General features: G+C 34.8%; 1 protein-coding gene across 3 annotated transcripts in view; it reads right to left on the bottom strand.

Moving 5' to 3' along the window:
* The window catches only part of Sdk1 (sidekick cell adhesion molecule 1), a 521,957-nt gene that overhangs the window by 496,629 nt on the left and 7,252 nt on the right, over positions 1-18,076 (bottom strand). For 2 of the 3 annotated variants that reach the window (XM_048785279.1, XM_048785280.1), the window contains exons 2-3: positions 3,739-3,845; positions 1,946-2,093 (exon numbers count right to left, since the gene is read on the bottom strand). In XM_048785279.1, coding sequence (XP_048641236.1) covers positions 1,946-2,093; positions 3,739-3,845 — 255 coding nt within the window. Of the gene's footprint in view, positions 1-1,945; positions 2,094-2,628; positions 2,665-3,738; positions 3,846-18,076 lie in introns of those variants that run through there. The other variant, XM_048785281.1, reaches the window with a different exon arrangement.

The raw sequence follows: 18,076 nt of genomic DNA, 5'->3' as shown, positions 1-18,076 counted from the left end.
AAGCATATATAAATGATATATAAATTTGTGAAGAAAGCCATGCATTTACTGATTTATGATATCTTGCATAGCAGGTACTTAATAAATGTGGAGTGATTATGAGGTGGAAAATATGAAGCTAAAAGGCCTTGCAGAAGTGTAAATATCCATAATCAGTCTCATTTCATCTCTTTTAAAAGAGGTATACCAGCACATTGTTTCACTGAGATTGGATGTTTATCAGTAGCATCACAATTGTAAGCAGACCATTTGTTTGATGGGACACTAAACTAAAGCCCTAACAGTATTTTTACTTTATTAGCTCATTAGGAATTAAACACTCTTTAGCACGAATCTGCAAACTTAAAAAAGCTCATGAAATTAAGTGTTATTTTATTGTGTACCCTTTCATACTTCTTGAATAAACATTATCTTATAAATAAAGCTAAACCACAAGTTAATAAATTAATACATGCTTATTTGCTATCAAGTTAAAATAACCCTTCCACCATATATTTTACTGTAATTGATAATAATTAAGAAGAAGCTTGATTCAATCTACCTCCCCATCCCTGGTACCAATTTTCCCCTAGCAATTATTCCTCTTTCACCTGTCATACTGTGTTCAACACTGGAAGCTTCCAGAACATTCATATAAAACTCTGAGCTGCCATTTGCTCAGTCTAACAATTTCCTAAGGCAATGAGATATTGATCCTTCAATTTTTTTGTTTCACCCAAACTCGAAAGGCATCTGCAATGATTGGAATCAATATAAAGGTGGATATCTAAGTCACTTTTCTCAAAACAAAAACAAAAGAGATAGCAGTTATTCCATTTTCTAAGATCATTCATAGTTTTAGAATTTAAAAATATGGCTTTTACATATATTTCATGTTTTTTTTCTGTTTCAATAACCAAAATAGAAACATTTGCTAAATAAGCTTATGGATATTCTAGATTCAAAAAGTGTTCCAATACCTAGGTGGACAAATGACAAAATCGGGCTTAAAGAAGAGATTCCATGGGTACTCCGATAGGGGAGAAAGAAGGTTTATGCCACAGTTACTTTCATAATTTCAATTGAAATCTTTTCAACAAATTGTCTTAGAAATGTTCTTTTTGAAAAACAAAACACACAAAAGCTTCTTCCCATCATGAATTTTTATGTAAATGCAACCAATTGGCAGTATAAATATTTGACTTTTACTCTAAGCTTACAGCATTTCATGATCCTCTTGGAAATTATCATCCTTGAAACCTTTATATTTGGAATATTGTCTTTAGATTGCAAAATGCCTAGTTATGAAATATATATCAAATGTTCGTTTTAATCACTTAAATCTCCAAATGAAGAAAACCTGTCTGGCATTAGATAAATATCTTGAATGTGGGATAGGCAAGAACACCTTGAAATAATGCTTAACTAATCACAAAACGACTATTCTGCAATAGATGGCTCGAGCCACTAATTAGACAAAAGGAAATAAAACTGTCATGGTAGGATAAAAGGATAAAGAGAAATAAGCAGTAATTACTGTTTTATCGTCGGAGAAAGTAGTATCAAACATGGCTCAATAAAAAGAGGAGGGAAATCCCACAGCTGTACAAGTAAATACCAGGCTGGTTAAACCAGAACTAGAAGCTAGATACAATTCAAGAATGACCATGACACCTTAAACTCCATCCAAGAACAGAAAGAATGGGCTACAAAGAGTGGGCAGGAATTCTTTAGGTTCCGGGTGTGCAACATACTGAAGAATAATATTACATGGGCACTGCTTAAGCTGTTTAAAAATGACCAAACCAGTCTCAAAATAGCTATTTATTAAGGACTGAGTTAGGACTCCTAGACAAGGCTATTCTTTTCAAATCACTGGTAACCTTAATTGGTTCACTTAATATGTAAATGGTGCCAGTGAGCATAATCAATTGTATCTGAAGCTTTAATGTTTAAAGAAACTTACATTCTGTTGCTTGGAATAATCTTGTGCCCTTCTCTAAACCAGGTCACTTGAGGTCTGGGGCAGCTGGTGATGGGCAGTAAGTTTAGAACTGCTGCATGTCCTTGTGAAACAGTCTTCCTCTGGTCTGAATTCATGAAATTTCCCATATCTGCAGAGAGAAATTAGATTTTTTAAGTCTAGAAAACAATTTGTGGGGAGAGTAGAGGTTGGAAATGGAAATAACTATATTTTACAGTAAAGTTGGCAATGATGCTAGTCTTAACAATAAGACTGGCGAGGCTGAAGTGCAGCACTGTCAAGCACAGATCTGGCTGGAAAGAAGCAAGAGGCAAAGCCCCACACCTCCAAAGTAGCCAAGAAGCTTACTACTCCGCAGAGTCACACCTCCTTTATCTTACTGTAACAACAAAGAGGATGATTGCAACTGCTTGCAACACTAAAATAAACTGCTGCAAAGTATCCTAGAGGTACAGGAAGCTGTTGTCAGAAAGCTGTTGGAACTGTGAAAAAATGCTTCTGGACCTCTCCCAGCTACCAAATCTTTCAGGCCTGTTCTCCCCAGCACCAGTTCTTGCTCCACTTGGTTTCTCCTCCTATTCATTTCTGGGGTGACTGCCTCCCTAGCAGGTATTTTGGGAGCAATATTTTCTAACTAGTGTGGAGTTTATAAGGAGTTTTCTTACCTATTCACTGTTGACTTAATTTGGGTCACTCTTGTTCTAATGGTTAAAAACATAAAAATGAGGTCAACGGGAAAAAAACAGCAATTCAAATGTAGATATAAATGGCTAATTTTTAAAATGGTACCTTGAAATTTTTGAAAAATACCCATATTATGATTAGATACAGATTAATGTGTACAAACATAGATATGGCAAAACACTACATTTTAAAATGTATATTAACTTGGAATTTTCCCTAAGAAAGCTGTATTATCTATGGCTTTCTCATTCAATTATTATTATATTTTTTGCAGTAAGATTTTTACCTTTTTTAAAAAAATTATTTTTGATGTAACATTGTATAATATTTGAGGGAAAGATAAAACAAACCAATGAATCAGATTAAGAAAATATCCATGGTTACTTTAAAGTAAAGAGAAATTTGTTATCAAAGGGAAGGAGAAAAGGAAGTTAAGAAAACATCTAAGAGCTATAGATGAAGGGCAGAAATAAGGATATAAATAATTAACCAAGGAGAAGTCCAAACTCAATTGTATAAAATAGAATTTAATATATTATAATAAATTCCAGGCTCTTAACTTACTCAAATATGGTTTGGGTATTGATCTGTACTCTATTTATTATATTTTCAAATATCCTATTGAATAAAAATTATGAATTATTCTGTACACAGATTTAGCTGAATGACTTCATCATCACATGTCAAAAAAACTTATGCCTGCCTAGTGATTTAAAAACAGAACTGCACATGTACAGTATCAGTACTGAATTCTGTATAATATAAGAGCATCTAACTGATTCATCAAACAAAAGTCATTTTATTCCTTTTTGCACTCCCCAGTGCCTTTCGGAGGTCCCTATTGCACGCTCCCCAGTGCCTTATGGAGGTCCTTAACCTTTTCCATTGGAAAACATGACATCTGCCTCATTAGTCCCTCACCTGGCCAGCCACACTAGCATTCACTCCTCTCTCACCAATTTCAACAATCATTCTATTTGACTTGAACCAACAATAAACTTAGTCCCTACAAAGGCTAAACATGATTTTGATTTGCTCCCCACAGCTGCTTTGTCTTGTTAACATCACAGGTCCCTCTACTGAATACATACATGCAACTTGAACTTCTGATTTTCTTTGTAACAGCGCACCCATCCGGTTTCGCACCACACAGCGGTAAAATCCAGCATCGAGCTTCTGCAAAGATGGAATAACATACCTGCCAAATTTAAAAAAAAAATGTTAGTGGTCATATCTGGACAGCATTGGCATCACATCTAGCAGGTGCTCAGCTAACATTTATTTTTGGTAACATAAGATCTAAGCAACCCTTCCCTGACCAAGGTACTAACAGCAACTATGAGTTATTTGTGAGATAATTTCACCTTTATTTGTAAGTACAAAGAACCATTCAAAAAATAAACGTGTGAAAGATCAGTAGAGTAGAGGAAGGAGAATTAGGGGAGGGAAGAGGGAAGTAAAAGGGTGGGAAGGGATACTGAAATTAATTTCATCCACGTATGATTTTGTCAAAATGAATCCATCTACTATGTATAATACTCCAATAAGAAAAAGAGTAAGGTTTGAGCAAACCAGCTAATATTCAAACTTTATAAGGAACTCTGCAGTGAAAGAGAGAACTCAATTAAAACATGGGCAAAGGAGCTGAACGGGTATTTCTCCAAAGATAATGTTCAAATGGCCAACATTTATATAAAAAGGTGCTCAACATCATTAGTCATAAAGAAATAAAATGAAATGTTACCTCACACCTGTTAGAACGCTATTTTTAAAACAAGGAAAAACAACAAATGAGTTGGATATGGTGGTACATGACTATAACCCCAGTTACTCAGGAGGCTGGGAAAAGAAGATTGAAAGTTCAAGGCCAAACTTGGTAACTTAGTAAGACCCTGTCTCCAAACAAAATAAAAAGGGGTGGGTATGTAGTTCAGTGATAAAGTGCTAATGTGGTATTCAAGAGTCCCTGAGTTTGATACCTGATAACAAACACACTCATCATCATCATCATCATCATCATCATCATCATCATCATCATAAATGATGTAAAGGTGTACAGAACAGGGTATCCTTTACACCACTGGTGGGAATGTGTACTAGTATAATCATTGAAGAAAACAAGAATGAAGGATTCCTAAAAAATTAAAAATAGAGGGTTGGGGTTGTGGCTAAGCAGTAGAGCTCTCATCTAGCACAAGCGAGGCCCTGGGTTTGATCCTTAGCACCACATAAAAACAAACAAACAAACAAACATATTATGTTCAACTACAACTAAAAAATAAACATTAAAAAATTAAAAATAGAAATACCATTGAGCCCACAATGCCACTTTTGGGTACATATATGAAGGTATTGGAATTAGTATCTTAAAAAAGTATCTGCAATCCTATGTCATTTGCAGTTCCACAATAGTCAAGATCTGGAAACAACCTAAGTATCTGTCAACAGATTAACAAAGAAAATGTGGTATATGCACATTCAGCAGTATTATTCAGTCTAAAAAAGAAGAAAATCATGCCATTTCCACAACAGCATGGATAAACCCAAAGGACATTATGTTAAGGAAAATAAGTGAGAAACACAAGGACACACACAACATGATGATATTTGTAAGATGAACCTAAAATATTAAGCCAATAGAAGCAGAGAGCAGAATGGGGGCTGTCAGAAGCTAGTAGGAGGGTAAATAAGAAGGTAGCAAAGGAAGCAAAGATTTTGTTACATAAGAGGAAAGAGTCATAGAGATCAAATGAGCTTACAGTGCTTATAGTTAACAATACAATATTGCATATTTAAAAACAAAAGTAATAATGAAAAAAAGTGGCATTTGGGGGATGATAGAGAGCTTGCATTGTGGATTGTGGCCTTGGCTTCATGAGTATATACTTACCTCCAAACTCACCAAGTTATGTAACTAGATAGGTTAACTATCTCCCAAGAAAGAAACACCTAATTGCTTTACAGAACACATTCCTTCATGTGCAAAGAAGGGCACCATAAAAAAAAAAAATGTTGTCTTACATTTTCTTTAATTGTTGAAGAACTTCAACAATTCATGAGATTTGTCATTACATACTCTTACATGCACACAATATAAATGATATAACAATATAATTTGGCCAATATCATTCCCCAGTATTTCTTCTTTCCCTCCTCCTGGTTCTTTTCCTCTACTCTACTGGTATCCCTTCCATTTTCATGAGATCCACCCTATATCTTTCTTTTCCTTTATCCTCCCTAGCTTCCACAAACAAGAGAAAACATACCACCTTTGATTTTCTGAATATGGTTTATCTCATTTAACATAATTCTCTCAAGTTCCATCCAATTTCCTGCAAATGACATAAATTCACTCTTGATTATGGCTGAATAAAACTCTATTGTGTATATATATACACCACGTTTTGTTTACCCATTCATTTATGGGCATCTATGCTGGTTCCATAATTTGACTATTGTGAATTGTGCTACAATAAACATGGGTATGCATGCATCACTATGGTATGGTGACTTTAATACTTTTAGGATAAATACCACAGAGTGGTGTATCTATGCTTTATGGTAGTTCAATTACTAGTCTACTGAGGAAACTCCACACTGATTTCCATAATGGTTGCACTAATATACAATTCCACCAACAGCATAAAATGTTTATTTTTCTCTACATCTTCTCCCGCATTTATTATTGTTTATATTCTTGATGGCTGCCATTCTGATTGATGTGAGATGAAATCTCATTGTAGTTTTGATTTGCATTTCCCTAATTGCTAAAAATATTAGGAACTTTTTTCATGTATTTGTTGACCATTTGTATTATTTTGAGAAATTTCTATTTAACTCATTTGACTATTCATCAGATTATTTGTTTTTTTTTTATGTGTGTGTGTGTGTATGTGTGATCTTCACATATTCTGGATACTAATCCTCTGTCAGAAGAGTAGTTAGCAAAGATTTTTTTTCAGTTCTGTAGGTTCACTCCTCACGTTCTTAATTGTTTCTTTTGCTGTGCAGAAACTTTTAAATTTGGTACTATCCCATTTATTAATTCTTGGTATTATTTCCTGAGCTTTAGGGGTGCTATTGAGAAAGTCATTCCCTGTGTCTACAGGTTCAATTATTGACCTTACATTTTATTCCAGGAGGTGCAGAGTTTCTAATTCCTAGGTCTTTGAGCCAATTTGAGTTGACTTTTGTGCAGGGTGAAGAAGAAGGATCTACTCTCATTCCTCTCCATAGGGACAACCCAGTTTTCCAGCACCATTTGATTAAATGGATGTCTTTTCTCCAGTGTGTGCTTTGGGCACCTTTGTTAAGGATCAGATGACTGTTTCTGTTTGGGTTTGTCTCTGTATCTTCTGTTTTGGTCCATTGGTCTATGTGTCTGCAGGTTTTGGTACTGTAGCTCTGTAGTATAATTTGAAGTCAGGTATTATGATGCCTCCTACATTGCATTTTTTTGTCTTAGAAATACTGTGGCTATTTTGAGTTTTTTCCCCACCAAATGAATTTTAGGACTGTTTTTTCTAGTTATTTGAAGAATGTCATGGGTACTTTGATGGGGACTGTATTTAATCTGTATACTGCTTTTGTTAATATGACCATTTTACAACATTAATTTTGCCTATCCAGGAACATGGGCATTATTTCCATCTTCTAAGGTCTTTTTGATTTCTTTCTTCAGCATCCTAGAGTTTTCATTTTAGAAGTCATTTATCTCCTTAGTTATATTTATTCCTAGGTGGTGGTTATTGGGTTTATTTTCATTTTTAATTTTTTTGAGGCTATTGTGAATGGAACCGTTTTCCTGATTTCTTTCTTAGCAGATTCATTACTGGTATAAAGGAAAGCTATTGATTTTTTGTATGTTGAGTTTTTAACCTGGTTTTTATTAAATTTGTTTATTAGCTCTACTAGTCCTCTGGTGGAGTTTTATGGATTTCTAAACACAAGGTCATATCACGAGCAAACAGTAATAATTTGGCTTCTTTCTTTCCTGTTTAAATCCCTTTTATTTCCTTCTCTTGCCTAATTGCTCTAGCTAGAGTTCCTAGTACAACAGGAAGGGTGTACAATGCACATTCTTGTCTTTTTAAAAATTATTTTAAAGGAAATGCTTTCAGTTTTTCCACATTCATTATGATGATGGCCTTGGGTTTTTCATAGATAGCCTTTATGAGACTACATATATGCTGAGTTAAGTTCCTTCTATTTCTAGTTTCTTCAGTATTTTTATCATGAATATATAATGAATTTTATCAAAGGCTTTCACCTTTTATAAGGAGAAATGACTATGTGATTTTTGTCATTAATTCTATTTATGTGGTGAATTACATTATTGATTTGCATATGTTAAACCATACTTGCTTCCCTGGAATAAAACCAACTTGGCCATGATGTACAATCTTAATATGTTAAATGTGGTTTGCTAATGTTTTTTTAAGGATTTTTTTCATTTAATTTCATTAGGGATATTTGTCTGGACTTTTCTTGATGTGTCCTTATCTGGTGTATCACAGTGATACTGGCTACATAGAATGAGTTTAGAAGTGTTCCATACCTTTCCATTTCATGGAATAATTTGAGGAACATTGGCATTAGTTCTCTTTTAAAGGTCTGTTAAAATACAGCTAATAAAATACCACCTGGTCCTGGGCTTTTCTTTATTGTAAGGCTTTCTTATACTGCTTCTATTTCATTGCTGCTTATTGGTCTGTTTAGGTTTTATATCTCTTATTTACTCAATTTTGGCACCTCATATGTATTTAGAAATGTACCCATTTCTTCTAGGTTTTCCAATTTTTTAGAGTGTAAATTAAAAAACAGTCCCTAATGATCCTCTGGATTTCTGCAATGTCTATGATGATTTCTTCTTTCTCGTGTGTCAATCTATTTTTTCAAAGAACCAACTCTTTGTTTTGTTGTTTTAGTATTTATTTCATTGATTTCAGCTCTAATCTTAATTATTTTCTTCCTCCTACTGGTCTTGAAGTTGGTTTATTCTTTTTTTTCAAGGGTCTTGAGGTGCATCATTAGGTTGTTTATTTGGAATCCTTCTGATTTTCTTACATAGGCATTCATAGCGATAAACCTCTATCACTACTCTCATTTGATTCTAAGAATTTCTTAAATTTCTCCCCTGATTTCTTCTATCACATATTTGTCTTTCAAAACTGTATTTATATAATTTCTGTAGCTTTTTCTGTGTTGATTTCTAATTTCTTTCTAAATATGCAACTTTTTGTTAGTCTATATTATAATAAAATGTATACTCTAAAATTTATAAAATAGATAATTTTTGAATGTGTAAATAAAACAGAGTAAGATCTGAGGTTTGAATACTCTTTACATATACAAAGGTATTTACTATGAGAAAGAGAAAGAGCTAAAATCAAATCAGATGATAACTACATTCTTAAAAGGAGGAGAAAACACAGTGATGCTCCCCTTTATTAAAATGATGTTCTGGTAATAGTTACCTACAAATGAAAAATATGTCCTCTTACAAATTGTCATCAGAGAAGCATGTTTAAAATGAGGTAAAAACTAAAGCATGTAGTATGCTTTATTTGTTCAGTTCCAAGCATACCTTAAAATCATTTCTATTCAACTATTCTTTTTATTCAAGAGGGTCCAATTATTCTGAGAAAAGAACTGATAGGACTAATTTTAGGTGAATAAAATTTAGAAAATACAGGTAATTTGACATTAAGCAAATATTAATCAAAATATGTTTTCCCTCTGAAATTGTTCTTGAGATCTATGGCAAGATTTGTAAAATCTTTAATGATAAAAAAATATTGCTGAGCTTTTCTTTAAAAATTATTCTATTATGAAGAAGAGTTCATCTCAAACAAAATTAATTAATGAAGACAATCAGAATAATATCAAACTGAACACAGAGAGTCAATTCCATTTATTTAAATTACAAATCAGAATTAGAAGGCTGAGCAGCTTGATTATTATATACTGTGATTCTAATAAGGAAGAGTTTTGAGATTCAGTTAAAACAAAATCAGCACAAATTTTTAGAAAAGAAGTAGTACAGGTATAGGTCATTGTAGTACAGATTTGAAAAAATACAAGGACAATTTTATTATATAATTGTTTTTAGTCTACTTTTTTTCTTTTTTGCAGTGTCCTAAATAGATCTAAATTCTTATGAATTTCTATAATAATCCTATGTACTAATGCACAAAAATAGCAGTGCTTTCAAACACCAGGGAGAAGCAGATACAAAATTGAATATTAGGCATATGCTGTTTTGTATCATCTCTTTAATCTAATGTCTCACCAGGGAAAACAATCCAAAAAAGTTGCAAAGTCTTACACCTATTACCAGAATTCCTATACAAATTATGTTCACCTAACAGATGGGAATATTCATCGTAAGTCTATTGTTTATAAACACACATTTTTAAGCAGAGAAAGTTTCCTGGCTCTTTATAAGAAAGTATGATAAAATCTTAGCACCATATGCCTCTAAGATATAGGAAATGCCTGCTCCTGTTCCCAACAAACACAGCAGGGAATGTTTGTATTCTCTTTATCAAGGCAGAATTCTATGAGACTAACAGAGTATTTTCCAGGGCTAGTTCATTACAAGAAATAATACATTAAAAAAACTGAATAGGTAACTCTAATAAAACCAAGGATTTATTTATTTATTTTTATTTTTTATTTTTTTGTGGTGCTGGGGATTGAACCCAGTGCCTTAGGCATGGAAGGCAAGTACTCTACCAAGTGAGCTAATGCAAATAATAATAATAATAATAATAATAATAATAATAATCATGTATAATGGCATAATTTGGCATGAACATACTTTATATACAGAGTTACAAAAAATTGTGCTGTGAATGGATAATTATGATTGTAATGCATTCCATTATTGTCATGTATGTAAAAAATTTTAAAAAAGAAGGAGATATCTACCACTCTGAATGGGCCACTAGAAGGACCCAAGAATTTCTCTAGGAAGCAGTCTCAGGACCATATTAGTCCATGAACAAATAATTGCCTGGCTACCACTGGAGTGGACATGTGGCAAGCTTGGTCTACCTAGGATCTGAACCACTTCCCTATATTTGGAGAGGTCTCCATTCTACAAGTCTTGGTAGAGACAGAGCTCATCTCAAATTAATGGACAAAATATGTAGATACAAATAGCCCAATCAATAAATGGGCAAATGAACTGACAAAATAAGAAATACAAATGGACAACAAGTAAATGAGAAAATGTTTAATATATTTAGCAATTAGAAAAATGCACATCAAAACTACACTGAGATTTCATTTCATTCCAGTTAGAACAGCAGCCATCAAGAGTACAAATAATAACAAATACTGGAGAATAATGTGGGGGCAAAGAAATACTTCTACACTGTTGGTGGGCATAACCACTATGGAAATCAGTATGGAATTTCCTCAAAAGACTAGGAATGGAACCACCATGCGACCCACCATACCGCTCCTCAATATTTACTCTAAAGAATTAAAGTCATCATACATGCATACATATGTGATACATGCATACCTATGTTCATAGCAGCATAAGTTACAGTTGCCAAGTCATAAAACCAGCCTAGGTGTCCCTCAAGAGAAGAAAGGACAAAAAAAAATGTGGACTATATACACAATGGAGTTTTATTTAGCCATAAAGAAAAACAAAATTATGTTATTTAAAGGAAAACAGATGGAACTTGAGAACATATTAAGTAAAATAAGCTAAACTTAGAAAGGAAGAGCTGCATGTTTCTCTCTGTCTTGGAGCTGGAGAGAAGTGGGGAGATGTTTACATAGAGTGGCAATCTCACGAAAATCTAAAGGAGATCAATAGAATAGAGGAAAGGGTCCAGGGAAAGGGCAGAGAGGAGGGAAAGGGGTGGTACTGGGAACAAAATTACCAAATTATATTGTTATGTTGTGTGCATGTATGAATATATAGCACCAATCCCAATATTATGTATAATTATAATGCACCCATAGCAAATTTTTAAACTACAAAAGAACAAACAATAGAGTTAATATTGAAATGTGAAATGTTCCCTAAGACTCTTTATCTGGATCTCTGTTATGTGATTTTTATTAACATAAATAATATTGCAGGAACCATTAATTCTTCATTCATTTCTGCCTTTCTTTAATGAAGGCAGGGCAGGAAAGGTAAAATCTGCATTAAATGAAACATGGACATATGACTGGAACCACTCTGTGAAATCTAGCATTATTAGGATTAAATACTTTCTCAAGTCAGTAAGAAATGGTATGTCAGAAAACCTTTGGGAAAGAAGATATTGATTTTTTTATGGTTAAAAATCTTTTATTCCATCTCCAATTACTTCTTTATAATGCCAGATTCTTTGTGGACATAAAAATTGGAACAATTATATCCAGGATGGAGGTATGAAGGCGATGTTAGTTTCTACATAGTTAAAAATATCCATATCAAGACAAAATGGAAAAAGACAGTAAAAGAGTAAGTACTATAACATAAGAATAAGTGAATTCAAAACATAATTTTAAAAGCCTTTACTTGAATCATTTGGAAGTATTTGTCAACAATAGATCATCTTACAGATTAGATTGATCATTCCGGTCAAAGTTCTTCACTTAGATACCACAATAATCCCCAGATAAAAGAACCAAGAGGGATTAAGTATTTAAATCCAAATCATCTCCAATTCAAAATCAAAAATACCTTGAAAAGCTTAATGCTAATTCTGCATCAATGATACCCAGAAACAATCATATCTAGCATAACTACACAGAGTTGAAAAGACAGTCACACTAGAGCCAGAAATAAAAACAAATAACACACAATTTTGTGGAAGAGATACGAATATGAGGCCATACTACTATAGGAGGCAGACATCGACCAATCTGAGAAAAAAAGTAGAACACAGTTTATTTTTCCACAGACTGTCTTATTTCTCTCAGTAATGTTTGAAGTTTTCAGTGTAAAAATCCTGCAGAACACTTAATGGATTTATCCTTAAGTGTTTCAGATGTTTTGTTACTTATAGAGGGGTGTGTGTGTGTGTGTGTGTGTGTGTGTGTGTGTGTGTGAGAGAGAGAGAGAGAGAGAGAGAGAATGTGTGTATTTATACATGTATATGTAATTATTTATAGTTGACATTTAGTATCTCTGGAGGGAATGACCCTGAGATCACCACACTCAATACAAAAATCTACAGGAACTCAAGTCTCTTACATAAAGAGCAAAGCATTTGCATATCCTTCCATGTACTTTAAATCATCTCTAAATTACTTATAATGCCTAAACAAAGTAAATGCTGTGTAAATAGTTGTTATATTATAATGATAGAGAAAAATGTCTGTACATGTTCAGTATTGACACTTTCTTAAAATTTTTTTTTTTTCAACCTGGGCACCCTATGGATACAGAGGGCCAGCCATAACAATAATAAAATAAAAATTTTCAATTTTTGCTAGTGTATACAAATATAATTGATATTTATATATTGATCTTGCATCTGATAACATTGCTAAACTCATCAGCATCTTTTTATATGTATCACATTTTCTACATATATGATCATCACACTTGAAAATAAAGACAGCCTCATTTCTTTTGAATATGGATGACTTCTTTCTTTTTCTTACGTTATTGTACTGGCTGGTAACTCCAGTTTGTGGTTGTTGTGACTTAGTAGTTTTCAACAAATTTGGAAAACTTTTAGCATTAGTTTATTTAAGTATTTTTTTTCCCATCTTTCCTTTAGGAATTCCAATTACACATACAATACCATCTGAAGTTTTCTAATAACTCACTAATGTTCTTTCATTGTAGGAGTTTTTTTCTTATGCCTTTTATTTGGGACAGTTCTACTAAATCCTTAAGTGTATTAATATTTTCTTCTGCAATGCCTAATCTCTGATAGTCCTGTCCAAGTTTTGTTTCATCTCAGACATTATAGTTTTCATCTTTAGAAGTCTGGTTTATGTCTTTTAAATATCTTTCATGTCTCTACTTAGAATGTATGTGTGTTAGTTGTATCACAGTGGCAAAACACCTGACAATAAAAAAACTTAAAATGATGAGTGATTTATTTTGGCTCATGGTTTCAGAGGTTTCAGTCCATGGTCAACTAGCTCCGTTGCTCTGGGTCTTAAGTAAGGCAGAACATGATGATGGAAGGGAGAGGAAAGATGCCCAATGTATGACAGACAGCAATGAGAGAGAGAGAGAGAGAGAGAGAGAGAGAGAGAGAGAGAGAAAGAGAGGGACAAGACAGGGTACTCAAGGGCATACCCCTCCAACTAGGTTCTATAGTTTCCACCATCTCCCAGTAGTCCACTCAGATTATGAATTTATCAATGGCATAATCCACTGATGAAGTCAAAGCCCTTATGATCCGATCATTTGTCACAAGTTCTACCTCTGAATATTGCTGCACTGGGAACCAAGAATTTAACAATGAGCCTTTGGGGGATATTCCAGATCCAAATCTAACAATATAAAATACAGTCATATGATATTATTGCCTTTCTCCAATTCTAATATTTGGGTCAGTCCAGCCTGGTTTCAATCTATTAATTTTCCTCTTCTTTATGAGTCATGCTTTCCTGATTCTTTACAAGTCTTATAATCTTTGATTGGACTATAGACACTGTGAATTTTACCTTGTTGAGTATTAGATATTTTTGCATTTCCTATAAACGTCCCTGAGTTTTGTTCTCTGATACTCTAAAGATACTTGAAAGCAATGTGATACTTTGGTCTTGTTTTCTAAGACTTGCTAGGTAGGACTAGAGCAGTAATTTCTTTAGGACTAATATTTACCCTCCATAGACTCAAGACAATCTGTCTACTCTATTCATAGTCCTGAAAGTTTGGCAGCTTTTCATTTTGGCTGGTGAGGACAGGCCCTCTATCCATTCCTGGGCAAGCATGGGGGCTACTCTTCTGAGGCAACTCTTTCCTTGGGCTCGTATAGTTGACTCAACAGAAGTGATGAGGAAGGCTCTGTTGAATACTCCAGGGGGCTATCTGCAGGCTTCCAGAGTCTTTTCCAGGCAGCTCTTCCTTTACTGTACGCCATCCTGGAAATTTTAACTTGGTCAATGTCTCCAAATTCTCAGATCTCTTCAACTCTGTAAGTCCTCCACCTGTGTTCCTTTTTAAAGTCACGGCCTGGAAATTCTTTAAAAGCAATAAGATGAGGGCAATTACAGAGCTCATCTTGTTTGTATTTCACCTCTCAGGGACCAACATCTTTCACTGCGTGATATTCAGTGTCTTACAAACCATTCTTGCATATCTATGATTGAGCTTTATCATTGATTCAGGTAAATCTAATCCCTGTTAGTCTATCTTATCCCAGGCTGCTAGGTTTAGTGGAGCCCAGAATGAGAGACGACTAAGCATCAGGATTAAACAGCATTTCTAAAGTAACCCTTCCAGTTAAGACACATATCGCATCCTATCAGACATTACCAGAGATATTTGTAATAAACAAAGATACTGTGGGGAGTTTCTAGTAACCTCACAGGAGAGTTGTGCGCAGATCCTTAAGATTCTAGAACATGATCATGTCTTATGCAGCAGGGGACTATATACACTGAAAAGCACCCCTAGTGAGCTTAGTATAAACCAAGAGTGCAATCAGGGATATTAGGAAAACATACAACTTAAGGTAAACGTTACAAGTAAATCATTATCAGAGCCAAGTAATCTTAAGAGTAAGGCTACTTTCTCAACTACACTCAGGCCTCATCAGTTGATGGAGCAGTTACAGTTGGGCCTGGGTTTATACAATGTCACCTTAATGCTGAAAACAGAGATGCCACTACCACAGTCTTACAAGTGGCCAAAAGGAACACAGTGAAGGAATATCCTCTCAAGAAGGGAGAGTACAGCAATACACTTGGGTCCTTATCTTTTGACAGGAATGTTTGAAAAAGGAATGGCTTAAAAATTGATATAAAGAAACACCTTGGCAACAGAAAATACTTAGCTAATGGGACAGAGGCTTAAGAGGAGTAAGAATGGAAATTCTGAAAGTAGACACATGTCAACAGATCAATGGAGATGGTTATAAAATATGGATTATTTTAATAATACTAGAGAGTTTCCACCTTGAATACGGTATTCAACAATTCACCGGACAGGATGACTCAAGTGTGGAAGTAATCTAGACTTCCTCACAACTACTGAAGTGTTACATGAGCAAATTAGCAACACTGGCAAGGCCTGAAGCCACGAAGAGGTCCAAGAGAACTGACTCCTCCTTATCAAAGCCAATCTGGCATTTGTCTGGCATTTGCACTGTGAGCTGTCAAACCTGACAACAGTTCTGACTGATGCTGAGCCCTCATTACAGCACCCTTTTCTAAGTGGTCACTTGATTACATGATTATATCTGCCACTTCCAACACGGAAGCATGAAGTGATTCATTCCTATCAAACTTGGTATCTGTTCTGGATGTGGATCTGCCTTCCAGGCTCATTGACACCATCTGGGGACTTACACAACACTTAATCTTATAAGCCTGGTAGCCTGCACAGCACTGCCTCAGATGAAGGACTCATTTCACTTCCAAAAGGAGATGTGAAAAGAGGTGCTTTACCAGGGGACCCACTAGTCACACTATCTATAACATCAACTGGAAATAGCAATGCTAATAGAACATGGAATTAGGAATAACATTATGTAGTGTCGGGCACCATTCTCTAAGATATATGTGTTGAACCAGTTGATCACAACTAAGGGATCAAGATCTCACTGGCCTCCATCCCCAGGACCTATTTGCATTTCCCAATCTGAAGCTCTTTTGGATCAGAGGTATTGGTTCTTAAGGGAAAGTGTTTCCCACTGGTAATAAAGTAAGGAATCAGAGAACCTTACCATATAATTCACCCTGGTCACTTTGTTTTCTGCATGCCAATAGCACTCCAAGAAATTAGTTACTACTTTTATAGAGGCAACTAACCTGATTACCTAAGAAGCAGGGTTGGTGCCATATGGTGGAGAAGAAGAGGGAATTCACTGAGGTTTCTCTTAGAGCCAGTAAGATCATCTAAAATGACAAGTTCCATGACCCAACAAAAAGCAAGGCAAATAAAAGCAGAGGTAAAGGGTTGGATCAAGCTACCAGTAAGCAAATTAGACCAACTGAAGTTCTAGATGAGAGTTAGGCATATCCAGAATAAGATGGAGAGAAAGGCGAAACATAGGATCAAATAGAGCCTTGAGACTTCCCCAAATAAGAAAAATAGCTTTTTATACTAACTCTCTTAAAAGAAGTCCTTGTACAAATTGTAGTTAATTATTCTCTTGGAGGACATTCTTTGACAGACTTAACAGTAGGTACAGATGAACTGAGTGGTTCAATAACAGTCTCAATGCTATCTTTTTGGCTATACCTTCAGTCTGAGCCACTGCTGTGATCAGCGGTTCCACGTAGTATGGAGTGGCTTTATGCCAGTGCAATTGGCAGCAAAAGTGTCTCCACCCACGCCTCATGTTTCCTGGGGTTCTCTGGCACCACATCCAGAATGTTAATTGAGTACTAATGCTTGAGCTAGTTAGAAATCAAGGCCAGTGACTGTAGGGCAATATTTATCTATCAAATATGGGAGCTGATAAACATTTTCCACAGTCACCTGTAAGGGTAGACATTTCTGAGATACATTTCATAAGGCTCCAGAGAAGTTCCAAGTGAGACTGGGCTGCAGCCACTTACAATGACCCCCATTTTGATAATACATGCCTTTGTGGGTTTTCCTCCTTGTTTCTTTGCCCTGCCCCGCATTAGCTTGAATGTTAGGGGCACATCTGCATTCCTTTGATTACATGTATTTTCATGTAAATCATGATCTGGCTTAAAATTTCCTGTGGAATATTTATTTTCATACTACTAACTTGTTATTTTTGTGGGATTCTAAAATGTCCTCATGCCTAGAAAGCAGAATTCCTCTCCATTATTCACCTAATGTTTTAAAATTTGTTGGTATTCTTTTTATATTATTAAAATTTGTTCTAATTAGTTATACATTACAGTAGAATGTACTTTGATATATCATACATATATGGAGTACAATTTCTCATTCTGTTAGTTGTACATGATGTAGATTCCCACTAGTCGTATAGTTATATTTGTACATATGGTAATGATGTCTGATTCACTCTTCTATCCTTCCTACCCCCATGCCACCTCCCCTCCCTTTACTCCCATCTTCCTAAAGTAACTCTATTCTTCCCTAGTCCTCACTCCTTATTGTGAATTAGCATCTGCATATCAGAGAAAACATTTGACCTTTGGTTTTTGGGGACTGGCATACTTTGCTTATAATGATATTCTCTAGCTGCATCCATTTACTACCAAATGCCATCTTTTTCTAGGCTGAATAATAATATTCCATTTTCCACAGTCACCTGTAAGAGTAGTGTGTGTGTGTGTGTGTGT

Source organism: Marmota marmota, unplaced genomic scaffold (genome assembly GCF_001458135.2).
Source record: "Marmota marmota marmota unplaced genomic scaffold, marMar, whole genome shotgun sequence".
Classification (NCBI taxonomy): Eukaryota; Metazoa; Chordata; class Mammalia; order Rodentia; family Sciuridae; genus Marmota; species Marmota marmota.
Note: the sequence above shows the minus strand (reverse complement) of the source record. Positions and strands in the feature narration are given on the sequence as shown.